We start from the raw sequence: 27165 nt of genomic DNA, 5'->3' as shown, positions 1-27165 counted from the left end.
ACTTTCACGTATGTCCGCACAAGCACAGCGCATGTCATGCATGGGAGATGCATACGGTGTGCTTTACAGGGACCTGTAGGTGTAGTGGCAAAGATCAAAGGTATATATGTTACTTTCTGGCGCATCTAGAACTTGTGTACGCATTTAAATGTATATGCTATCCATATTGTTGAAAGCTTCACTATAAGTAGGTGAACGTTAGAGAAGGAAAATCTTTGAATTGCTATGTGGTTGGGTCCTGGTTTGTGATAACAAAATAACAGCGTACTTCATCTTTCTCCACTCTTTCTGTACGGAGTGCAGTTCTATTTTGTAAGTTAAAATATTGCAGCAAACACTGGCACCTCCCTATCCAAATGTACTTCTTTAAAATAAAATTAATTTGTTTTTTCCCCTGCTTCCTCTCCATGCCTTTATAGTATCAAATGCTCTGTTCAGCTTTTATATACCTGGCCTCCACTGATGCCTATAAACACATGCCATGCTTGATTTAAGGTAGCGTTCTACAAATGTAAACCATTATTCCGATTATACTGAACTCTCCTGCTTGATAAATTAGCCAAGGAAGAATTACAACTCGGGGACATCCTTTCCATGTAAAACACAGATTAGTGAATGAAATCAAAAGCGCTCTGTAACCTAATCAAGACATTTGATTTTAAATGTCGTGTTTTCCTAAAGTATCTCTGAACAGGATGCTGCGTATTCTGAAGAGGCATTCCACATATCACTTTGAATAATGCCAAGGGAATGGATCCAACTCTAGTTAAACTTGACATTTTATTTTATTTCTTTTAAGTACAATAATCAAATCTTCCTCATTGTGTGCTGCTTAAGTGGCAGCATCAATTTTTAAAGCCCCTAGTTTAGCCTGCATTAGTAACAGTACATAAAAATTTAATGCACTGTACCCACTCTGCTGTCCAAATTGATGCCTACTGTTTTTAAAAAGAAGGGTCTGCCTGTCTTTCTGCTCCTCTTCTTCCAATCCTTGCTAGTTGAAGGTAGGCTTTTTTTTTTTGTATTTTTTTTGTATGTAATCCCACACGCAGATATTCTCGCTGTATAAAGACAAGTGCATCCAAAATTCCCCATCTTCCGCTCAGACAGTGACAGATGCATGCTTAGCAGGAAAGTTGTCTAAATACTGATATGGCTACAACAGTCTGTCATACCATTTGAAAGTTAAACTCTCAACTCTCAATAATTAGGGCTTTCAGTGAGAGGCTCTATTTATTTATTTGCAGATCTGAAATTTTTCATTTGTGCTATTGCGGCCTAATGGGAACTGTTCCTCTTAGGTGGGTCTTTCTTAAACACGCAGTCTTTCCCCCAATGGTTGGAAATCAAGGTAAACAGTCTCCTCTCCTGGAATAACTTTTTTTCTCCTCTTCTTTTTCTTCCAATTACCGACTAAGAGGAAACTAGTTGTTATGCTGCTGCCAGCAACCCCCTATGCCCTCAATGCTCAGAGGGTTAAAAGGTGGTATAATTTGAACAGAAGTAGTCTCAGGGCCTACAGCTGGCTAATAACAGAGTTGTATTGAGTGCAAGCAAGCCCCACAGCTGTGACTTTCGCCACAAGGCTCAGACTAGACAGGAGCTCTAATCAGCTGGGCCAGGCGGCCACTGGGGCCTGTGTCTTTATCGGCCAGATGGTGTGAATTTAGACACTTTTGTTATGCAATTGCAGGGAGGAGTTGGGGAGAAGAAAACAAAACAAAGGCCACCATGCTGTGAGCTTATTTGAGTTTGAAATTAGAGACAGATTTTTTTTTTTTTTTTTTTTTTTTTTTTTTGGAGGGGGGCTGAGGGGAGGGAAGTTGAGGGCTGAATTTTAAAACCATTTTTGTCAAGTGTGAGGAGGGAAAGGATGCAAGTTTGCCTTTGACATGAGCTTTCTGGAGTATTCAATTTGGAGATCTGATGTTGTCTGTGGTAGCATTTTGGTTTCTGTGTTTGTTTTTTTTTTTTTTTTAGGACTGTTCATAATGTAGACCGTTATTTTTCCCATGTAAATCTAGTTAGAGGGGAAAGTATAATAAGAAAAGGTGTAGAAAATAGAAGTCTTAGGCCTCAATATTCTTGTTTTAAGCAAATGAGTATCTCTAAAGGCATGTTCCTAGCACAACATATTGTAGCAGTAGTGTAAATATTGGTGGAGTCATGCCAATAATTTGCTTTAAGAGGATATTGTAGGCTTGATCCTGGACCACCAGAGTTTGGGATTTTTGCCATTGGCTTAAATTGGAACAGGTCAATTCTGTTACAGACAGCATTTGTTATACAAACCCAGTGGAAACGTTAGTGCTTGGATACTGTGATGAAATACTTGGAAACAGGGATTTAAAGATTTGAGAGGTGCTTTTGGTAAAATGTTGGGCTGAAACATCCTCAGTCTTTAAAAACACTCTGATTTATGTGAGAACTAGTTTTTCACTGGAAGTAAATGTTTTCCCTAATCATGACATTTTTTTCGTATGTGTTTGGGCTCAAAAAGTATTATGGTCAAAGGGGGGGGGGGAAATCTAAAAATCCTGATCAAAATCTGTTACCTGAGTGTGATAAGAATGTAGATATTTGCAAAATATTTGGAGAACTTTAGCTGTAAGCCACAGTTCTAGAAGGAAAAATTTTAAGTATTACAAAGGTAAAGTTCCTAACTGTGATAATTGTGCAAACTAAAATAAAACAAGATGTGCTTATTTCAGAACCCAGCCACGTTTTACTCCAGTCTCGCATAATTCATTCTAAAACACTTACTATGCCAAGAAATGGGAACCTCTCTGGGAAGAGTACACGAGCTGATGAGATGTGGTAGAGGTACTGCTTGTGTATTCTGCTTGAACATTACTGTGGTGTAGTGCAATCGGAAATATTTTTTATGACCATCTGCATAAAGGAGATCTCATTTAGTATTTCTGCAAGGAGAGGAATTGACTGCTGTTTCAGCTAGATATAAAAAAAACAACCCCAAACCACCACAACAAACCACTACAAAACTATTTTAAAAATTGAGTTCCCTTTGTTGTTTTATTATAGTGGCATGTAAACCAGCAAGGCACTTATTCCCGGTGTTATTTCCTATGCATTGTTATACGAGATGTGTCAGAAGTACATGCCACATTTATATTCTTCTCAGTCAGGGTTTTCTGCTTTTTTGGTTTGGTTTTTTTTTTTTCTCTTTAGAAAATATCTCACATCTTAGTACAAAAATATGCAATTCTTTATAAACAATCATTAGGCAGCAAAATGCATAAAGGATGGACTTAAAGTTGGGAGAAGGAGGGAGTGGGATATTCTTAGCTAGTGTGAATTACCATAGCTTCACTGAAGTCGATGGAGCTATGACAATTTACAGCAGCTAGAGGGTCTGCCCCAGGGATTTTTAAATATTTAGTGTATCCTTTTATTTTTAAAAGGACTAGCATCGATGAATAAGTGCAGGTTTGAGGCAAAGGGAATGTAGAAATGTTGAAACAGTTAGAGCTGCTATTCAAATAGGTCTGGTAGTTGTATCTCATCTTGCTGGGCAATCTCAACTTGCTAACGGGAAGTTGCTGGCACGCACTGTAACTTAAGGAGAAAGTGCATGCATGTGAAATTTTTCATATCTGAAAGAGGTTTTTTGTCTAAATGCTTATTTTAGGTATTTATAGTCGAATATTAGGCATTTCGAGAGAAAAAGCTCCTCTTTCGTATTTTGTACTGCCTTCAGTGAATTCAAGCTTTTTATTTAATTTTATTTTTTTTTTTTAATTCTTTTGCTTGGAATTGCTCCCCAGTTGGAAAACCATGGGATTCAGACTGACTTTAGAATTTTTTGCAAATGTATTCAACACCTATTGTACCACTGTACAGAAATTGAAACAATTTCTTGGTTCTGTGTATGTAAATTTGGACAACTTCAGCAGAATGTGAAAAACATAATTTGGAAAGGCATTTGTGTAACTTAAGGCAGAATCTGATCTGATGCCTTCTGAGGCATGTGGGACTTCTGACAGAGTCTACTTAAAGTTTTGGATGCCTCCATCCTTTCCCTCCCTTGTTAGCTTTGCTTGGAACAAGCTATCTGAGCATCAAGACAGCTTAAATGTTCTAATGTACTTCTATGTTGCTACAAATTTCTAAAATTCAGAATTTCAGAGCAAGGGCTGTTTTTTAAGTCTATTAAACTTTTGGTACTCAGCTGGTGTATATGCAAGGAGCATCACCCATGTCAATGAGCGTATCAGTGGAGATCAAATAATGACCTGTCTCTTGTTTTTGTTTTTTTTTTCTTGTTTGGTTTTTTTTTTAATTATTATTAAAAATGGGATAAAGAAATGCATTGGTTCTTTTCCTGAAGAAAGTTTAATTCGCTGGGAGTGAAGAACATCAAATAGTTCTTGAGTGTAGGCTGTATTCTTCTGTACCATCTCCTGATACATCTGTGCCTCTAAGTACACATCTGTGCATGTGTGCACACACGTGTCTATAGACACACAGAGTTCTCTTTGCATATGTGTGCATGCATAGATGCGGCCGTAACACTGATACCATTCTGCAACACAAACCTTACAGCAAGCTCCTGAGGACGACAGTATTATCTTGCATTTTCTTACCAAGTCAGACAAATATATTTCTCTTACGTTGTGAGCTCATCAGAGACAGCTCTCATTTCTAGGCAATCATATTGGTGGCCACACGGTATAAAATGTGTATAAATACGTGCTTAATCTTAAGGGCTTATCGTCACTGAAACAATTGCAAAGGGATTTATGGATGAAATGCCAACCTGAAAAAATATCTCTTCGGTCCTTAGTAGGGTCTAAGTATGCCCAGTTTGTGTTTTTTCATTGGTGCTACTATACTGTTGAAGTGTTCTGTGGGCATATGAAACTTCGGGGTTTCTAGATATTTAATAATCAACAAATCAGTTATTAGAATATAACAAATTCAGAGGTTACTTGTAGTCAGTTCTAACACCTTCTTTTGATGGACTTCTAACTATACGTAACACATGATACTCATGCCTGTAATGTCATGATGACATCTGTTAATCGTTTGTTAAGCCTTTATAAATAGCGCCTTACTCTAAAGTGTGACCATAGTGCTGTTCATTTTTGCCTGGGAATTTAAAAAAAGACTACGGGGAGCCAAGTGCCAAACTCCAGCTGGAATCAACCAGGATTTGGGCACCCAATTCCCTTAGTTCTTCCCCCTTCCAGAAAGCCTATTCAGAATTTTCTCAGTTGCTCTTCTAGGCATATATTGAGTCCTGAAGGTTTGCAGACAACATTTTTTGCTGGTTGCTTTGCTATCAGCCGTCCCAGTAATTCTTGAATTTTGATTCTCTTTCTCTAGTCGGTGCTGTGAGAAGAAAAGTTGTGGCAACAGAAATGAGACTCCGTCTGACCCCGTGATCATTGACAGGTAGGAAACGAATCCTCACTTTCCCACAAAAGCAGTGCCAAATTGTTGTGTGTGCTTTGAGGTGGCTGAGGGTCTTTCTTGATGGTTATCTGTCAGTGTCTGCCATTCGGGGATGTCTGTGCTTCGTGATTCTTTAGAAAAATGCCAACCTAAGAGTTGGTTAGCTTTAGTCCATCTGGGCTTACCGTGACAAAATTGTTGATGTTTATTTTTAAATTAAGTTCTTCGTGTATCACTTTCACTGTGACCAAATATTCCATGTATGTATCTGGAATATTTTCTGTTCACCAGGGTTATGATCTAACTGGATTCCCAAGACAAATAAAGCTTTGAGCAACCTGGCAGCTTCCATAATATTCTTTAACCAAATAACAGTATTTTTATAGAAACATGGGGAGGAAGGAAGGGGTAAAGGCAGAAGTGCAACGTATTTGGCGGGATTAAAACTGACAGTTTGGGGATCGTGAGCAATCTTTTATGTAGAACAGCAGCTTCATGTATTAGATCCAGGTCTAGGTTCTGTTTGCCAATTCTGGGGTAAATAACATAAATGGCGAGAGCAGCAGTTTGTTAAATCGTGAACTGGCACATTAAAAATCGTGAGTATTTGTGGAGGCTTAGAAAACTAGCCTTTGGAACTCATGGACTCGAAGTGGTGTTTGAGATCTGGAGCTTAGCAAGATTAAAAAAGGGAAAATAGGAACACAGAGCCATTTCAAAAAGGAGTACGCAACCAAGATCTCCAGAAGGAGAACAGTAAATAAGGAAGCGGGAAGAAACCTTTCCCCCCATCCCGATTATTCTCTTGTAACTGTTCAAAGAGTTTCTTTTCCCTGAAGCAACTGGTACAAGGGGCCAGTGGAGAGCTGATGCTGAAGGGGATTATTTGTAGTTTCAGTTTTTATGTCCATATGGGTCTGGCATGTTCTAGCTACACTCTAATGAGCATTATTTGTTGCGGTATTTCTTGTGAATTTTGTTTTGGCACTCAGAATGGTCAAGCTGGTTTGAATAAAGATCTACAATTATTTCCTTAATTTTTTTTTTTTTTTTTTAATCACAGAGTCAATCTGAACAATTTTGGAACTTCGTTGATGTGATGAGGTTCTTACACTCCCTTTAACCCATGGCTTTCCCTTTGAGTTTTGTACTTACAAGTTGTGGTTGGGGCCAAAGTTGGAAGTTACAGCAAACTGGGCTGTTTGTGTGGGTGTGAGGGGCAGTTTCCTGACTAGAAGCAGAAGTCCTAGATATGCCATCTTGACCTTTTCTGTGACATTTCTAGCTTATTTTTGGCTGTGGTGACGTTTGATTATGAATCTGCATTTGGGAACTTTCCAATCTGAAGTCTGAATTTTCTGAAACTTGTCTGACAGACGGAGAAGCAGTGTGACATAAGACAGTGTATTTGCCTCTGAGTTAAGACCATGAAGGGGGCAGTTCCTCCCACTCTCTGTATTTGTCATCTCAAGGTGCTGTCCATTCGCGTGCAAAATGAAGATTCTGATGCTTTCTGTGAGGATTTGAGATCTGTTGATGTAAAATGCAATGGAAGTGAAACTATTAGAAAGCACAGGCTTATTCTTTTTAACAAGTGCATGTAAAATGTGCATCACAAGTCATCTGTGTGGTCAATGAGTCCTAACTTTTCCGAACTTGCTCTAAGCCTGGAATTCTTATTTGTAACTCCCCTGCTAACAGCAATGGGCATTCTGCTTATAGGTGTTCTGTTTGCGTGGAAGCATCCTCTAAGGTTCAGTCTGGCAATTTCTTGTTGAGTGTCAGTTCTTCCCTTTCATCCCTCTGTGTTTCAAAATTGCAAGTGAAATCTGGAGTTCAGTAGGGGTAATAAGGTAGGTGAGAGAAATAAGGGGTACAGCCTGATAAAGCTGCTTTCTCTTGGTTTTAAAGGCAGTCGCTGAATCAGATTTAGGCCACAGAGGAAAGAAATGATTACAACTCTGCACTGCTGTCTGAAGGTGGCATGGTTTGGTGAACAGAAGCTAAACTCGAAGCCAAATCTTTTTTCTTGTTCTGCCACTTATCTGTAGTGCAGCGTCTAGCGAATTACTCCTTCTTCTGTACGGTTATTTCAATTCCACCATTTTACCCAGTTAAACAAGGTTTGAGGAGTGAGAGATAATCCTGTGTACTACATCTTAATCAACATATGTAATGCAAATATAATAACAAAGTTATGCTGTACATGCCTGTGCACAGAGGAATTAGTTGTCTGGTCTGTCATCCTCAGACATTTCCACAGCAGTAAGTACAACCACTTAGGAGTTTAACTAAACAGCCTGCTCTTCCCAGCTACATTCAGTGGGACCAATCTTTCTGTCTCCCAAACCAGCAGAGGAGAGTCATGTGTGTTCTGAACTAGCTTGGGAATCTGGGCAGCAGTGTTCCTATTTATTTAAGGGGTCTTTATATGGCTTCTTTAGAAGAAAATACCTTATGCTTAAGAACTTGGTAGCAAGTGGAACATAATTTCTGAAATGTGGCTGGCAACCGTTTGCAATCATGCAGGCCAATAAATACGGTAAGATTGCCAATTCAGTGTTGGCTTCAGGGTGGGTTTCTTCTTAGTTTAAAATAAACTACAGGTTTTCATTAAACATAAATAATAATTGAAATGAAGCTGTATTTTCATTGTTTGAAATGATAGGTAACTGTAAAAATTTGTCACGCAACAGAGCAGCTGTTGCGCTCTAGCACGTCTCTAGAGAAGCGGAAGGAGCAGAGGAGCTGCAAGGTAGAGAGGGGTTTAAAGTCCAAGATGAAGCAAGCTCTGCATGGTACTCAGAGGTATACTCCTTTCATGAGTGGGCACAAGTAACTACTTTGGGTACCTCTAAGGGTGGTGAAGAAGCAAGGAGAGGCATTGCTGCTGGGTAGAGATACACACCCATGCCTGTGCTACTGCAGCTTTATTGGGTTTCTTTTTTGCCTGAGCTAAGGAAGTGGCTGCATCTGGTGTGCCTGTCTGTGCTATGACTGCACGCTTCTGACCACGATATAGATGCATCCTACAAACCTTGCGAGACTAACGAAGCATTCAAATCAGTTGAGGTTATAAACTGCCATCCAATGTTGCACTGAACTAAATGTGCACCTAATGTAGCTGAGTTCAGGGACTATGTTCTAAGTTGCTGCAAAAGAACATCACTCCATCAACAGTACAGTGTTCTCCCCTTTATTTGTTTCTCTTCCCACTTCCTTGCTTTTCATGCTTCCAGAGACTGAGGCTTAGACTATTGTGTTGGTTTACCTGTGTATTGCTGTAGGGAGGCACAATTAATTGGTGTTTGCCAATTCATGGAAACTTGTATCCCTGTTTAAAAAGGAAGAAATAGTTCAGTGGGAAAAAAATGTCAGCCATGTTGTTGTTGTTGGGTTTTTTCTTCTCCTTGAATGAGTTCCAAAAGTTCTTATGCTGAATAAAACATTTCTGCTGTGACCTTTGCTCTGGGGACTAGATTTAGAGCCTAAGGACCTTGCAGTTATTTTTCCGTTCACTCTTGGAAACCAGCACATTTCTATATGAAAGGGAGCTTCTTCACTGAAATTTACTGTGTACCCTTTTCCACCTACAAAGATCTGTAGGATACATTATTTAGGCTCCTGCAACGTTCAGAATTCCAGTGTAACTCGAATCAGAGTCTGACTTCAGAATGCTGCCTCTGCTTTAACAGCTCAGCAATGATACAGCTCAAATCCTGCAATGCTGCTATTGCAGGCGTCAAAAAGCAGAAACAGAGAACTCCCCTGGAGCCTGAAAGAACCACCTGAACATATACGGGAGATTACATGATAGATGTCTAGTCCAGAAGCATTTGCAAAACATGCACTCTAAATTTTTGAGATGACACAAGCCATGGTCACTTTTCAAAATATGGGAGCAAGCTTTAACTTTGCCTACAAGATCAAAATTCATCAGAGCTAAATTGGTTCTAGTGTGTTCCCATGGTGGATCATAGCACTGGGGGATTCCCGGTGATCTTAATTTCTATTTATTCTGTCTTCCTGCTTAGTTTTTGAAGTTAGTACCTGTGGAATCGGTAGGTTTATGAGACTTCAGAAACGTAAATGTGTTTGTTTCTTTTTCTCATGGCTGAAGTGGTGGTTCTTAACGCTCCTTGTAGTTCCCAGAAATTAGTGTGTGAACTTTGCATGGTAACGTTTCCTTCTTTGTTGAAATTGTAGACAGGGATATGAAGTGGACGGGTCGGGGTGGCTTTCAGATAGAACGGTGGAGGCTTGTTCTTTTGAAGATGGTACTTACCAAATGAAAGCTGTGTTTTGTCACACCTATGTTATAACTACCTAGTTTGCTACCTTTCCTGCCTCAGTTATGCAAATAAAAAGAAACTTGGTCTTATGACTAAGAGGTCTTAGACACTGCAAATGAATTCAATTCCTCCTTTTACTGCAGATTTTCTCTCTCGTTTTAAGTGAGTTGTATAGTTTTGGATATAAATTCCCCATTCATCAAATATAAATGATATTTTTTTTTCTTTGTGTTTCTTGAAGACTTAAGCTCCTTAGAGCAGGGTATTTTGTGTGCTTGTTACTCTTACTGCTTTACCTGGTTTACTAAGGCTGTGATCTATTTGAAGCCTCCACAGTACTGGGGAGACCTGGGTGACCTTTTTTGGTTGAACAGTTTTGGTTTTTGTTTGTTTCTTCTAAATAAGAGATAAGTAGTCAAAAGAAATTTCTACGTCATTCAAAATGAAATATCTTAATTCAGCTAAACAATGCAATGCAACAGGAATGCGACAGACTTTTGTGTTACTACAGGTGGAATTCCTCGGAACACCACTGCAAAATGTACGCATAAGCTCTGTGCTGCGTGTAGCTGGCTGTCTTCATGGTTTTACTGTGGGGAGGCTCTCGAGTCCTCTGCTGTCTTTGAGCTGATGGAATGAGGTCATTAGCTCAGATGCTTTAAGAATCTGAGATCCTGGGTTCAATTCCTCCTACTGTTAACCTAAACTCTTCCTAATCGTCCTGTGAAGTATCTAATGTGGTTTGTTACCACCTTTTATTTATTGCAGTTGTTACTGGGGCAGTGGCTGTAGTGATGAATGGGATTTGAGCGAACTGCTGGGTCGTGTCGAGTATTACCTTGGGTCGAGACATGCGCTAACCAGTGGGTGGAGGCATGGGGCCAGAGCTGCAGCTGGGTCAGCAGTGCTACATTGACTCGCACCAGCTGAGCGCTTGGCACCGTGGCTTCAGGAGATGGTGAGCTATGGTATTGGTTAGCTGACACATGCTGTAAACATTTAGGCTTTTATTATTATTATTTTTAAAGAAAAACCCCAAAGCATGAACACAGCTGGCACACTTGTTAGCATCTCTATGAAGAAGCAGAAGAGACTGGATTACATTCTTGTGCCGTAGGGGTTCATCCCTTCCGTGCAGAAATGGGGCGGCACGGATAGAGATTTTCTTCCCTGCTGATACTCATGCCCTACCTGCTGTATAGATAAACACAGGACTGAACTCTCCCAGGCTGGCTGCTGGCACGTTTCACAAGCACTAAAACTCTCTTTAGGAAAGACAGCTGTTGCCAGGCTTAAACATTCTGACTATGCCCCTATAGTGGCCATGCTGTGTCTTAAAGTGCTCTGTGTGAGATGTCCACATTAATAGGACTGGGCTTTATGTCTTCTGGTGTTCCCCCCTGCCCCCCCTCCAGTTACCTCTCCCTAAAAAAGGCAAAGGGGCATTATAGATTATCTTTAATTTTGAAGGATCTATCTCGAAATAAGTGCAGACTTCAGGCTATCCTGTTTTGGTGTGGTGTGGTCCCATGTTCCACCCCCCCCTTCTTTTAATCTCAGCAATCTGAAAAGGAATTTATCCCTTCCATTTCCCTTTCAGGCTGATCCCAAAAAACATTGGGTAACACAAGGGTATTTCCTAATGCTTAGAGGCTGAACAGCATGAATGGAGAGGCCTGGATCAAATTCCCACTGATACTGAGTTGCCCTGTCACTTCAAACAAGTCACTAACTCCATGCCTCAGTTTCCCTTGTAATGCAATGTGTTAGCAATTGCCTAGCTGTGGGAAGTGGATTCAGATCCTTGAATAGGAGTTTTTGGTTTTATTTTTCATGTTTCTACTGCAAGGAGGATTTCATCTGTGGGGCAGAGTTGGACTGTTGTTGTTCTACTCTGTTCTCCATACTCCTTGTAAGCCTGCCAAGGTAGAATAAATGTCTCAAATCCGTTGCTGCTGTGGGGTGAAGCTAGGAGCCGCAGATAGAGGCAGCCCTCCTCAGCTCCCTGCATGCTCCAATCCCCCCTTCCAAGCCTCCAAACCCCACAATGATCTCTCCTCTTGTCCTAGGGAGTCAAAGTCCTTTGTTCACTGCTAAACCCTGCTCTCCTGCAAAGAGCTGCTGTTGTGCCATCTGTCTCTTTATGAATTTTTTAGTAGACTGGATGCTTGTGGGGAGTCAGTAACTTAAAGTGCACTATCCTAGCCATTTGACAAGTGGTTCTCTTAGTGCATAATTTGTTTGTTTGTTTCTTTTTTTTCCCCTGCCTCTTCTAGGCAAAAAGAAAATTTCTTTACTAGTTTGCTGTCCAAAGTGTCTTGAAATCTTTGATGCGTACAATCACTTAGAGCTTGTAAATGGAGTAAACTGGAGACTAGCTTGTGTCACTTAATCTTTTTTCTTTTAATGTCGACAGACAACAGATTTTCCAGCAAGCTGGTGAGTCAAAAGAAGCTTAAAGATCTCTTTGAGTGTGCTAGGAAAATGAAGAATGGACTTGTGGTTAATGAACTAGTTTGAACTGTGGAAGTCCTGGGTTCTGCTCCTTTCTCTCCATTGCAGACTCCCTGTATTTTTCTAGCCATTCACATAGTCTCTGTTTAACAGTAAACCAAGTATCAGTGTGTGCTTTTCTAGCTTTCACTGATAACAGGAAGATACATATGCTGAAAACTGCTGTGTGGAAATACTATGGTGATATGGAAAACTGTTGCTATTAGGGTGGAGATTGGTTTGGAGTGATTTAAAAAGTTATTCTCCCCCAGACTTAGTTGCTGCTGCCTGGGCTGAAGGAGTTACTGCTTCTGAAGCTAAGCAAAAAATAAATGAGTGTAAATCACTGCTGATTTCAAGCACAGATTTATTAGGAAGCTGACAGAACTGGAGCCTTGTTTCCACTAGCTCTTTGCACATGTGTGCTCCGAGCCACGTGCTGTCGTTGTGCGACTGCGCAGCCATTTTGTCCTGAGCACCTCACCTGCGCCCTCTGAGTGGAGTCCTTGCCTTTTTGGATATGTTAGAGGGAAAAACGTAATGGGTGGGAGTGTTAAGCAATATTGATTGCTTTAGTTCCACTAAGTCTGTAACTGGAATAGTTAGCACATGTTCTGGTTTCAGAACTGCAAGGGGAGCATGGTTAAGTCTGAGCAAGGACATATTATATAATTAAAAGGAATAAAATCTGACTATTGCTACTGCTGCCTTGGAAGCCTTAAGAAAATAAGTCCGATGAAGACAAGACCCAAAGGATTTTAGCAATTCTGCATAAATCAGATAAGCTTCCACGATGCTTTAGCACAGTTTGGACAGCAAGCATGGATGAATTCCAATCTTGTTAGATTAGTTGTGCTTTAGCTGAGATAAAAAACATTGATGGTGCTGGCTGGCTGAATCCTGACTGAGCAATGCAAAGTTTTGAGCAAAGTTCAAACACAGTGTGGAAAAATGCTTGTCCTTTTTTAAATTGAAGCTTTCCCCCTGCAATAAGGAGAACTTGATCCAGTTTGCGTAGTGTTCTCAGAAACGGCAAGCGAGGAGGTTAAACAGCGGCACAGCCGGCTGATAATAAGGGGTCTCGGAAGGACAGATGAGATAGCAGTGTAAGGAGCCATTAGAATCAATGAGTTTGGTAGTAGTGGAGAGAGGAACGGAATAAAAGTTTCCCATGAACTAAAGCACCTCTGGGAATAGAAGCTGAGGATAAATTCACTATGCAAACAGCACAAAAGAAATTCTGGGCATGTAGAGCAGTAGTGTGTGACATGGGATCTCTACAACTCAACTTTTTGAAAATGGGTCTGCGTTTGCCTGGATCCGTCTGCACTCATCATTGAAAACGCCAATATTTCAGAGTATTTGCATCCTAATGAAAGCATCCTCTGTGTATTTATGACCTAAAATACACTTTCTTATCACTTTTGCACTCCTCTTGGCCTCTGTCTAGACCTGGTTTTATGGACTTGTCACTTCATCTGCCCTAACCTTTTTTGTTACTGCCTCTTGCTTTCCTTTTGAACCTTTTGTTTCTGTCCATCCCTTCCTCGTGTGTTTCTTTCACCATCTGTTTCTGGTGGGATCTCATATATTTTCTACCCTGTAAACTATCCCAGGATTTCAGCCTCTCCGAAGCAAGTGCTTCACATCTGAAGAAGGCCTCCCAATTCATGTGTAGTGTTTCCTGCTTTCAGATAGGGTATGAAATAATTTGTCCTGCTCAGAACATCACCCAAAGTCCTTGTAAAATGAAGACAAGCTTGAGATCGGAAATATATAATGTACATCTGAAACTTGCTTAAGTCAGTTGAAGATGGGCTCATAATTTTAAAGAAGTTAAAAGCTTACATGACTTGCCCAAGAACACGTAGGAGAGACAGCTTGTGACACAGCAAGGAGTGGAATCCAAGTCCTGTGTGTTGCAGGCTGGATCATGTAAGCATGTCCGGGAGCAGCATTTCCTCTCTGCAAGTGTAATTCATATTCCCATCTTTCTCTCTGATTTGGATCTCTAATACACTGCTGTCATCCAACCTATCTTTCTTTCCCCCCCATCCTTTTTTTTTTTTTTTTTTTTTTTTTTTTTTTTTTTTTCCTTTCCTCTCCAACTCCTCTCCTCTGCTCATTTCCTTCACAAATAAATACTTATTTCTCCATGGGTGCCCCATTTATAACTCCATGTTTGGTGGCTTTTCCTTCAAGTGGAGTCCATTCAGCTTGTAAATTGTATTGGATCAGTGAGCCTATAATGAGGCTTCTAAGTCCAAACAGTGCAAGTCTGCTGGGATTTTATTGTTCATAAAGCTTCTTCCCTGGGGAGTGATAGAGCCATTAGGTGTGTGCTGTGTTTAATATTTGGTCATGACAGGAAGCAATAATTTTCTATCTTTTACTGTGGCTCCCGAGCTGTTTTTAAGCAGTCAGCTTATTTGAGTCTCAGTGACTGTGAATCCATTAGGCAAACGAGTTGCTCTTTCCTACATGGGTTTGTATCTTTTGTACAAAGGCTATTTCAAGAAAACAAAAGAAAATGAAGTGGCAACTGATTGCCCTTTGGTGGCTTTTAATCCCTTACCCCTCTCATGAACTCCCAAGCGCTGTCACACCTGACAGGAGATGGCATAAAGCTGATTTCACCAGATGATGGCATTTCTTGTGCTGAAGGGATTTTTTTTATTTATTCCAGCAGAGAACAACCACCAGGGCTCCTATTTGTATGGTATGGTATGGGTTTGGGGATTTAGCTTGTGCAAATCCACATTCAAACTTTCTTTAATTGCAGTGGAAGCAGGAGCAAGGTTGTATTCAAGTATTCTGGAAGTGGTTACACATATTTTAGCAGGAAAAAAACCTGAAAAGCAACTAACAATTTTGGGTGCCTCCAAATTTTTTTTTGAGGTCCAACTATGAGCCATTTTCAAATGGCTCCATTTCAAAAGGCTCACTTCTCCCTTAACTTACCTTGATGTGCCTCGTTAAATTGCAAGACCTTTGAAATGGGGACTGTTTGGCAAGCAAGATGGGACAAGGGAGGAGGAGAGTTCCATCTTGGCTAGGAGCACTAGGTGATTCTGTAGTAGTTATTGTGGTGGCAATTTAAACAACATTGGTGGTGTCTGTCAACAACAGAAGATGTTCTGAGGATGCTGACAGCTAGTTCAGGCGGAGCAGAGTCAGTCCACACAGGCTGACCTCCTTCTGAGAAGAACATTCTTGCTCACGTGTTTAGACACGGTAATGTCAGTTTAATATGCACAGTTAAGTACCAATGAATTTATTTTTTAAAAAGTAGCCTGGTGATTGAGCTGGAAGAGCCTGGGTTGTAGAAGCTTGGCCTCTCAAAGCATCTTAACTTCATAACTGCGTGGCCTGGGGCGATTAGTGAGCGAAGTGACTCCAGCTTTGCAGCCTGTGCAATGTTGAGCCCTTTTCCCTCTGCTCAGTTTTTGATACGAAGGCAGAAAATTCCACTCCATGGATTTTTCATCCCCTAAAGAAAAAAAGGGTAGAGTTGCTTATCATTGGAAGTGTGAATCCCAAGCAACTCAAAAGATAACTGTTGGTTACCACAAATCCTTCCAGGATTCAGGCTCTGTACCCTGATAGGAAGCTGCTCCTCTGACAGTCTTTCCCTTTCATTCCCGGTGCTCCCCTCAAAGAACTCGTCAACCTTCTCCCCAGGATGTGCCATCAGTTCTGCACGCTTCTTATGCTTCCCATTGTTGCTACTGACTGCACCACCAAGCTGTTTTTTTAGCCTGATTATTGTAGGTGTTCGCTTGCTCTAGTTAGGTCTGTTCCTTTGCTCCAGGGGAAAAGTTTTCCACTACCATATTTTCCCGCTGGGTCCTTGTCTTGATCTCTGCAGCTCTGTGCAAGAGGCTTGTATCAGAAAGGAAAGAAATAATTGCCTTGCTCTTATGGCTCTGTACCCAAGAGCTATGTTGCAAAAGCATGACTGCACAAGGTACGTTTGCATTAACCAGATACACACGCGTTCTTTTTCAAAACACCAAACCTTAGAGGAAGATCACTGAGCGTTTGAAAAGAGGTGGCATAGGGAGGGTAATTACAGAGGCGTTTAAAGCAGCTGAAAGCCAGTACACAGTGAACGGATGAAATTAGCTGATGGCATAAAGAAATTAGACTTGAGGCCGAGAGTGTTGATGCCAATACAAATTGAATTTAATTATTTTTGAAGGGATGCGGTTAGGTTTTCTTATGCAACATTGATAAAAAGCTATTTCAGCAAATGGGTCCCAATTCGGCAAAGCAGTTAGCACTTTTAGCACTATTTAGCATCAACTGCAAGAAGCAGGTACATAAATATTTTGTTGAAGCTAAGTCCTGAAAAGAAAAATGAAACTGCTAAGATTCCCACCTGGGCTCCTGGTTTGTTTCACAGTTGCAAACTTTCCGTAAAAAACTACAGTTCTTGAAACTTCCTTTTTTGAAAAGGTGAAACTTAGGATTCTCATGTTCACGTGAATCTAAACCAGAAAGTGCTGGTTTGGACGATCGGTGAAGCTGGAGGTCTGCCGCCTTCATACATGCCATTTATCTCATGGATCCGTCTTAAGTTTTTATTCTGGACAGCTTTAAATGATCCTTGAACGTATAGCTCCTAGGAATTTCACTGGGTCTTCAAACTAGATTGTGATAGATTCTGATTTGGAGTATGAGTGAATACTTGAATAGTGATTTCCCGCCCCCCCAAATCTCTACTCTCATTAGGAACATGGGTGCTCAGTACCTTGAAGAAAAAGAATGATTATGTTTAAGGTTGAATTCATGCCAGTATAGATCATTCTACTTGATGTTGACAAAATATCTGGTCAGTCAAAATTGCCCTCCTAAAGAGGGGAGAAAAAGTAGAGAGTGTTGTGTCAGCGTCACTTGTTGACATAGAACCTCAAAAAAAAAATTCCTCTGGGATGTTTTGGTTAAAGGGTTGGTTTTTTTTTTTTTTTCTTTTTCTTTTCCTTCCCCTTTATCTCAAGCATTTTCCAGCATTCCTTCAGGGACATCTGGTTCTCTCATTTTCTAGCTTTGCTTTGGTGCCTTCAGAAAGTATCACTGTCAGTGTCTTTCTATTTAGCCAAACGCCACAAGCAGGATATAGTAGCCCTGCTTGATAACTTGCCTGAAATACGGTTGCCCTTCAGCACCTTTACCATTTCTGTGATGGGTAATGTGACTGTGTTCCCCTTTATTTGCTTCTGTAGCTTCAAGGGTTTTTTTACAGGCAAAATTTATCTTTGTGTTATATATGAAGACACATGAAGTCGTGTCTCTTTCTGCACTCGTATGTTGGATGGATGTTTTGCTCCACTTGAGAGCACTGCTTTAGCAAGAGAAAAGCAGACAACATATAAATACTCTCTATTTGCACAGATCAAAGCTGGTTTTAGAGCAGCATGGATTCTGATTCCTTGGCTAACGGGAATTGTCATGGTGCTAAGATGGTTTATATCGGCTGAGGCTTGCCTGTAACGCTTGTGGATATCTACTGTGCATAGTTGGGAGCATCCTCCTGATGGCTTACTTGTGATGTGGGGAAACGGTACTTCTGGTCAAGAGAACTAGGCTTTAAGGTTTGGTGAGGAATTCTGTACTGGACTAGGAGCCTTGACTTGGAAGAGTAGGACCTGATAATAGGTTGGGCTCGGCTGGAGGCTGGGGAGGAGACAAGCAGCAGCTAGAATGAGCCAGGTACAAATGGGAATGGGGGTGAGGTACATGCTCACACACTGGGGAGGAATTATGTCATAATATAATTAAGGGTTGTATTGTATATGTTAAAAATTATTAAATTAGAGTTATTTCTTCAGTCTTAATTCTAGCGTTTTCTAGCTTCTGAATGAGTTTTTATGAGCTCAGTAAGATTTCTGTACTTCAGATCTTTGGCATGTGAAAGACTTCCCGTTAACGTTACTGTAAGCTGCAGGTGTGGGTGAAGTTTTATCTTCCTGCAAGCTTTAATAGGAGTGTTCAAAATAACTTAAAAAGAAACAACCCTGTATCTTCCCTGTATGTTACTTTTCTGTATATAAGAAATCTAGAGTTGTTTCGTGAGCTGTTTTGGGACAGTGTCAGTATTGGCAAAGAGCAGTACAGGAGAGTTGTTAACATGCTAGTTCTACATAGCTGTATGAAATAGCCTGCAGCACAGCCGTGATCATACCCGTGTATAATACCTACAGGATTTTAACAGACTACCAAGATTTTCCTCAGCTTAACCCTACATGAATTGAGTCTCTGTCACAGTCTTCTCCTCCTCCCCCCCCCCAGATACAACATTTCAGGTACACCCTGCGTATCTGTAGTGGCCATGAACGGCAAAGTTAAAGCTGAAGTCATTGGAGAGACAACTTGATTTGAGTTGCAGCCCTTCCCCTCTAAGACATAGATCTGAACTTGAAAAATTAACTGAGTCTGTTTCTCCCTGCAGCTCTTCTAGCCCACACTGCAAGCACTAAATATAAGTCTGCAGAATGGAACATGATTGGCAGCTATCTCCTCTAGCAGTGGAGGCCCCAAGAAGGATGGTGTGCAGATAATGAATTGGTGTCTTTATCCCAGGAGACAGCATTGCAACGTGGTACCCACTCTATTCCCCTGTCACCCGTGGTGTATCATATCCCCTAGATCCAAAGGGAACTTCAGGTCTTAGTGTCATAAATCTAAGTTTTCAGTCTTAAGCATGCTTCTCCCCTTGCCCCCGAAGATCTGTGTAGAATGTTTCATCTTCCTCTGAAATGGTATCTGTTCCTTTCTGACTGCAGTGTGTTAGCAGCACGTCCTTCATCTGTGTGCAGACCCACCTTAGAGCGTGCACTGTAAGCATTGTCCCTTCCGTGCATTTCTTAGAGCAGAAACATGCCTTTCCTCTGACTCGGCACCGCTGCCAATATCTTTATTGAATTTTCTAGTCTTTGGGTGGGGAAAAGGGATCTGGTGCTCTCGTGCTCAGTGTCTCTCTTTGTCACTGACTTAAGCTGTCATCTTGTGCAAGTTAGTTTTCCTCCTGAGGAATTATCAAAAGCACAGGTGGTCATATTCTCACCACTGCCTTAACACCATATATTACCTGGTGCAAGAATGATATTGGAAATGATGTCTTATCATCTTCAGGAATTCTGTGCATAGCTATGTCGTCTGCAAAAAGGGTCCAATATGTTGAAGCTTATTTAATGAGGAATTAGTCTAGGGACAACTGCAGTGCACTGTGTTGCATGGATGTTTGGGAATGCGCTACTTAAAAGGAGAGTGTAGTTTGTCAGTATGTGTCAAAAAATTAAGATCCAGCTTTTATGTTGTGAGTCCTTTGCAGATCATTGGCGGTATTAAAAGCCTTAAATTGGGCTCTTGCTTATGTTAATTTTAAGATCCCTTTTAGGCTTCTGATATTTTAAGCCTCTCCAGGACAACTGACCCGTTTTCTTGTGTTTCAGTCATTCCTTCTCTATCCCTTCTGTTTAGATTGGAAGCTCTGCAATGCTGGGGTTTTTGTACTATGATTTTGTACGGTGCCTAAAGGCCTGGGGTCCTCCTCTAGACTGAGTCTCTAGCTGCTCCTAAAATAATGAGATCACTTCAGCTAGCACCTAATAGTGATTGCTACCATCCATTGAGATGTGTTTGTTTATTAAGTGAACTTAATGGAAAAGGTCTCCTTTCTCCCTATGCCACAGTTGTTTGAACCAGTGTGATGTATCTTAAAGTAATTCATAGAACTGAATAACTGTTTAAACCTTTTTCAGTAATTTTTTTTAAAAAAAAATGCTTTCCAGAATTTTTCTCATAACTGGCAAAACATTTCAGTAGGTTCTGTCATTTGTTGAAACTGTCTTTAAAAATGAAAAGGTTTTCTTTATAAAACCTTGTTCTACCCCCAGCACGCTCTTGCAAAATTCTAATTTTTTTACCACGAAAAAGTAGTTTCCGATTCAAAATTAGGGATAACTGAAGCTGCGTTAAATCCTTCATGAAAATTGTTCTACTCCTATGCCCCAACTGCTAATGAGAGGGTCTCTTATTTCTAGACTTCTGGTTCTAATTGATGTTATTTGATCTAATCTGTTTGCTGGTCGTTCAGAGGCGACTGAAACATGAGATGGCTTTCTGAGGGCCTGTGTGAAAAATAATTCACTAGCATGGTAGCATCACTGAAGAACTTCTGGCTGTGGATAAAAATCCTGTTAAGTTCTGTGCAAATACAAAACTGGCTTTTAGTCCTTTTTTGTTTGGACCCACATTTGTATCCCAAAATATTTGCTGTAAATGGCAGTAAACTTGTTTCTGTTTGAAGGTCGGAAGAGGACCAGGTGGTATACCTGTACGGGCTCCTGCAGTCAAGGACCCCGCTAGCTTTAGGACTGCTGGCTCTGTGATACTGCAGTGATCCATATGGAAAACTTTCTCCTAGCGTATTATCCACCTAGAAGTTCACCAATAAAAAAAGCTCCTCCCTTATCCCGTTGAAAATTTCCTATGTTGTATAGTCTTGTCTCTCCCCTAAGCCATGTTTTCTCCTGGAGTTCACTATTGTTTTGTCAGCCCACCCATCACAAAGCAGAGGTCACATCAACATGACCTTTTGCTGGTACAAGGAGGCTGCTAAATAATTCACGTGGCCAACTTGATTTCGGGGTCCACATTTGTTTTTTCCACTCTCCTAATCAAGATGCTCATTTAATTCTATTCCAGCACCTGTTCAGCAATTAACACCCTACAATTTGCATCTTACCCTGACATTTGCTATCTTTCCAATTAGTTTTTATATCAGTATAATTAGGTAGGGTTATTACAGTGCATCAAGCAGGGTCGAGGATATTCCCAAGCCTTTAAGCTCTTTCCCAGATTTGTTTAGGGAAGCCACTAAGGGTAAACGGTTGATTAGGATCACTGTTTTTCTTCTTCATTCAGATCAGGCGAAAACTGTTTCCCCATGTGGCTCATGAAAGATCAGGGAAATATGTCAGTCTGTAAGAACTAATATTATGTAGTTCATGACTTTTTGGGTGAATTTACAGGGGATTATAAGTAAGGGTCAGGCTATGTAGCCACTTGCAGTATCATTCATGAGGGGACATTATGCTCTTGCTTTATATTAAGCTAAGCAAATTGCAACAATGATTTTAATTTTTAAAATCAATTTTTGGAGTTAACGTGGGTGGGGGACAAATCAAAATTAGAGGGCAACCTGACCATATTGAACACTTAACTTAATTGGTAAAGGCTATAGGAGTGAAATGACTATTCTTAACACCTTTTAATTTAAATTTCACAGAAGGAAGGTCTTGCTGTTCAGCTGTGATTGGTTTGGATCGTAGGCTGAGTCTAAAATTGTCTTGCAGCCAGTGTATATAGAGTGTCTAGCACAGTGGACCTTCCTAATCCTGGTGTACTGCCAATAGTAAAAGAGACAGCTCCTTGCTGCTACTCTTGATTTTTTTTTTTTTTTTTTATTTATTTTTTAATATTCTCCCCCCTCCCCCCCCAATATACAGTGCTTAGGTGTGTGTAGGGGAAGTGGGACACTAGGAGGTTAGATCTATAGTATGGATCAGAGGGGAACAGTTTTTTCTGATCTCGCACCACCTGGCTCTGCATGGTACCCCTTTCTTGCGTTCAGTTTGACATTTTCTCCCTCCAACCCCCCAATTCCCCTGCATCTCTCTTAAATCTGTAGGTGCATACAAAGACTATATTATCAAGAGGCGATATTGCCCGTGGCGAGATTGCAGTGAAGAAAAGTATGTGACTGTAGGAAGATCACATCTTGCTGAGTAAAGTGAAGAGGTGGATAAAAAAACCCAAAACAAAACCAAAAAAAACCCCCATCAAACCACCACACTTCATGTCTGGTGTACTGCTCCTGAATCTGGTTGTTATTCTGAGCCCTTCTGCAATATATCTTAATGATGCTCTCTAGACCCTGGTGGGGACGGATGCTGGGAGCCCAAAGGAGCAATCAGCCCACTCCAATTCCCCAGCCTGGAAAAGCTGGAGAGAGGCACAGATCACAGTGTGCTGTATTGGTACAGCCAGAGCTACAAGCAGTTCTAATGTTTTCAAGTATACAATAGATTTACCCTTGCTCAATTTAGTGTTATATACTGTAATGAGCTTCATCTCTCCCCGTTGTGTCCCTTCCCCCCCCCCTCCCCCACTCTCCAGTTGCTTTGTATAGGTAGCTGAACAGGCTTAGAAAAATATAGGGTGGAAATGTCTTGGGAAATGGGGGCAACAAGGAAGAAGTGGAATGTGAAAGGAGGCTGGGGATGGAAAAGAAACCTGGGGAGATGAGGTTGATTTATGGGAATGATCAGATCCAGAATAAGAAAACAAGACCAGTCATCAGACAAGCAAGAGTTTTGAGCGTAAAATCTCATTTTTGTGGGTGGGATCTCAATCTTAGTTGGAGAAAATAGCTAATTTTTAAAGTTACATTCCTTGTGGCTTTTCATGATATCAAATCAGTAGAAATGAGTTTCCATGATCAATTGGTAAGAAATTAAATTCCTAAGCTTCTAAGAGGGTTTACATAGGGCTGCATACGCACACACAATTATGTGGAGGTGTTTCTGATTATTTTTTTTTTAGCACTCCCTTCCCCCCAAGAATTAAGATTGTCTGCTTTCCTTGGATGTTGTACACATGTGTGTGTGCAAAATACACAATTAAATCAAACCCCCATACTAGAAAATTTTAAATCTGGTAATATTTGATTTGGGCTGAAAAATCAAGACTTTCAGCCTTTTATTTTTACTGTGGTGGCTTCTTGATGTGTCTAAACTAGAAAGTGGGAAAATGAGGATGAAGAAGTCAATAAGGAGTCAAAATAACTACACTAAGGAACTCCCATTTGAAATTCTTTCTTAAACCATGGATAAGCAGGAAAGGCCTGAAGTACAGGTGGAAGTAGTAAATATACCACTCAAATGAAGGCTCTCGGATGGAAGTATCCTGACTCTGCGGAAAGAACTGGGCAGAGAGCTAAACTGTGCAGGACTCAAAAAGCAGGGGCGCTTTTTTTCGCTTTGGTGACATGAGACAACAGGAAGGGGGAAAGCTGAACCTCTGGCTGGTGAACCTTTCCCCTTTCCTGAAGCCTGTCTTGGGCTTCAGTTACATTTCCAGGTTTGTCTGTGTTGGGATTTGCTGCAGGGGGGGAGAAGGGGGGAAGATCCTGAGAGGTTGTTTTATGGAGTGGGAGGGAAGGGTTAGGTTTAAAGGCGGGAAAGCAGAACACGCAGATACTGTAATTCACTCCCTCTACCGGCGCAACAGAACCAGCCTTTGCCAATTGCCTTAGTTCGTTGCTCTTCTCAGTCTACGTTTGAGAGCAGAATCTGATCTAAAAATCAAGGTAGCAAAGTATTCCCTTTTATTGCTCTGAACACTGTATCAGGCTGTACTAGTAGAATTTTAACCCCCAGTATCAGTACAGGCTGGGGGAAGAAAGGATTGAGAGCAGCCCTGCTGAGAGGGACTTGGGGGTGCTGGTGGATGAAAAGCTGGCCATGAGCCGGCCATGGGCGCTGGCAGCCCAGAAGCCAACCCTGTCCTGGGCTGCATCGGGAGAAGCGTGGCCAGCAGCGAGGGAGGGGATTGTGCCCCTCTGCTCTGCTCTGGGGAGACCTCCCCTGGAGCCCTGCGTCCAGCTCTGGAGCCCTCAGCACAAGGAGGACATGGACCTGTGGGAGCGGGGCCAGGGGAGGGCTACTAAAATGCTCCGAGGGACTACTAAAATGCTCCGAGGGCTGGAGCCCCTCTGCTGTGAGGCAAGAAGTTCTTTACAATGAGGGTGGTGAAACACTGGAACAGGTTGCCCAGAGAGGTAGTGGAGGCCCCATCCCTGGAAGCATTCAAGGCCAGGTTGGACAGGGCTGTGAGCAACCTGATCTGGTTAGCGGTGTCCTTGCTCCTGCAGGGGGGTTGGACTAGATGACCTCTAGGGGTCCCTTCCAACCCAGAACATTCTATGATTCTATGAATTTACCTCCTAAAAGCTAAAGAGCTAAAAAGGAGTACAGTAGAAAAGTTTTCTAAAGAAGTTTTGTGAGGGTCAAAACTCAGCTTGGGGAGAAGAACAGAATCAACAAGAAGCCGTGAAGTGCTCCACCCAGCAGACTTTGCTGCCTTCTGCTGTGTGCAGGCAAAGCAAATTTTTTCCCGCGGTGGTGGGAACTGTGGTGTGTCTGATTGTCAAGCTTTTGTCTCGGCCAGTAACCTGGTTCTTTGACTGAGCTCTCTTGATGAGAATAGGCCTCTTCATAAATTAAGTACTATACCTAAATGGCTGTAAATGTGCTTAGAGAAATGGGAGAGGACAGTTTATATAAACTTGATTCAAAAGGGGGAAGAGTCTGTATTGAGGAGACTTCCTATCTGATTTTTCAAGCTCACACTGGATGCTTATCTAAGCTAAACCCTGAGCAGTGTGCAGCTTTACCCCTGATCTTCACCTCTGTATCTTGCGTTAAAATCTGAAGTCTCATGTCCTTGGTAGGGTGTGGTGTGTGGGGGGGGAGAGAATAAACAAATAGTCCAGTTTAAAATGGTAACCATATCCTCTATTGTGTAGGATCATGTCATTATCTGATCACCTTGTCTGCGCTGAAATATCACACTTCATCTTTCCCCCGTAATAGATTTCACCTTGGAATGCAAATACACTTTGTCACTGTTGAGCAATCTGGTTAATACAGTGCCTGGGTACTCTGGGCCAGGAAGAGAGTTTCTTAACGTGCATCAGAAATCACTTAGAGTGCTAAAGGGCTAGCAGCGTCTAATTGAATGGCGAGGAGATGGTCTCGAGCTGCTCACAGTGACACCAGGACAGGTTGTGATTTGTGCCTATGTGGGACAGCATTGGCAAGGGCTGCATCTTCCTGTTGCTGGTTGCAGACTGTTTCTTAACCAGCACATGAAAACTTTCTCTGAAGCTGGCCTGCTTACAGACCAAGGTCTTGAACATTAAAAATTTAAGCTTTAGCTCCCGTGTCGCTATTTAGACTGAGAGCTTCTGTGTTGCCTAAGAGTTTATGATAGAAATTATAATCCAAATCTAATAGCGGGCCTGGAAAAAATTTGCCTAAAGGCAGCAGTTCACGCTACAGAAATTGCTGGCTCTTAAGAACTTTTGATAATGAAGCAATTTCTAGCCTGTTGCTTTTGAATTTAAAAAGTCTGCTCTGAATCATCATCTTATCTAATGGTACGTAACACTAGTGACCCCTTTTCAGGAGGGAGGAGGAAGTCAGTTTGCAGAATCTTTTGTCAGTGTCCAAAGAGAAAATTTAACTTACAGTGTTGAGAATGTGCTTATGGTGTATTTCTCTTTGAATCCTTTGGGTTTGGGCTGCTTTGTCGATGGAATCAGGCTTACAAAAGTTAGGTCTTTTCCACCTCGATTAGGTCATCCAGCGCCCTCCCTAGCGTGGCCCTGCTAAGGGATCTCTTGCTGTATTTTATTAATATATTCCCTTGCTGTAACTTGGTGTGTTGCTTCCCCGAAGGCAGGTGTCCAACATCAGTGGGAGTTACATTCACTAGCGGAAGGATGTTTAGATCCTTGGTGTGCTGTCTCTAGGAATGGAAGAAGAAAGAAATGGATTAAGTAAATGAATAATAATATTAACGATGTTTGCTAAATCGCTCATCTAGGGCACTAGCCAGTATAATTGCTTTAGTGCTTTGTGTGAAAGCCAGCAGGCTGATTGAGAAATATAAACAGAATTATTCCCCTCCCTTTTTCCCAAACAAGAAGATAGCCGTTAATAAGGGCTCTTTGTTTCCTAAAAATCTAAAAATAGGAGCATGATGTGTGAGCAGGCAAGATTTGTATATCTAATCAGTACTAGCTACACTGCCAACTGTATCAAACTTCCTCTAGTTTTGGGCCATCTCTCAGAGATTTTGCAATTGTCTTAATAGAAATGAAGTTTCTCTGTATGGATGTATAAGTATTTGTGCATGTGAGAACCTGCAGTGATCAGTTTGACCGGGTTTTTTAAGCCCCCGATTTATCAACACGTTATTGAACTTGAAATTATGTGAATCTCTGCAAATCCTTTTTTAATCTTTATAAGCAAATTTTTTGGAAAACAATAATAATAAAGGCTTACATTTTAAAAGTTGCAACCAAAGTTTTTAAAAAAAAGACAGAAATCCTGCAGGTTGGGTAATAGCAGCAGGGTATACGAGTTCTCAGTTTCTCCTCCTTTAAATCTTTTTGGATGAGTTCAGTGATTGTAAGCTGTCAGGTACAGAAGGAGCTGGCTGCTGTTTGGAAATAAATTAATTTGTAAGATGAAAGGTCATGCAAAATATTTGGGAATTTTGGAGGCGCTGCAGCTCAACTTGGTTGGCACTAGGAGCAGCTGTTCAGCTTGTTGGATTTCCTTCACCGGGTGGCTGCTGGATAATTTTTTGGGGTGTATGGGGGGGACTGGGGTGGAAAAGGAGGAACCTGGTGAGTGTTTTGCTGCCTGGAGCAGGTGACCAAATTGATTAGTTGCTACTGTGTTTTGTTCAAGGAGGGGTCAGGGAAGAAAATAGGGGGAGGGGGGCCAGGCTCTGCGCGGTTGCATTTTAACACCTTCCCTGCTAAGCAGGAGGCCAGCTTGGGGTGCTAAATTCCTGTCTGTGGCTGTCTGTGAAATAAATCTGTGTGTTGTGTAGTCCCAAGCTGTCAGCAACGGTTTGCACTGATGGACTCTGAAAGAGGTTTCCTCTCCGTTCGTGGAGTAGCCGGCAGCCGCTAGGGAGCTGTCTTTAGCTCATATTTCAGAGTTAGCTCATTAGACCAATAACAGCAGACACTCACTTTTTTTTTCTTCAAGAATTTGTCAAGTCGGACTGTATTTATAGACTTATGCTAGACAATAATAATATGACATCTCCCTTTACCTGTTGTAATGGCCTGGCAAGTTGGACAGTGCATTATATATATATA

General features: G+C 41.3%; 1 protein-coding gene across 8 annotated transcripts in view; it reads left to right on the top strand.

Annotated features, from left to right (window-relative positions):
- Positions 1 to 27165, top strand: part of EBF2 (EBF transcription factor 2) — a 141294-nt gene that overhangs the window by 5674 nt on the left and 108455 nt on the right. For 7 of the 8 annotated variants that reach the window (XM_035891377.1, XM_009635787.2, XM_009635784.2 and 4 more), the window contains exon 6: positions 5347 to 5415. The exons of the other annotated variant lie outside the window; for it this stretch is intronic. In XM_035891377.1, coding sequence (XP_035747270.1) covers positions 5347 to 5415 — 69 coding nt within the window. The remainder of the gene's footprint in view (positions 1 to 5346; positions 5416 to 27165) is intronic. 8 annotated transcript variants of the gene reach the window in all.

This window comes from Egretta garzetta, unplaced genomic scaffold (genome assembly GCF_000687185.1).
Source record: "Egretta garzetta isolate BGI_Z169 unplaced genomic scaffold, ASM68718v1 scaffold233, whole genome shotgun sequence".
In the NCBI taxonomy this organism is placed as follows: Eukaryota; Metazoa; Chordata; class Aves; order Pelecaniformes; family Ardeidae; genus Egretta; species Egretta garzetta.
This window is presented reverse-complemented; position numbering and strand designations above follow the sequence as displayed.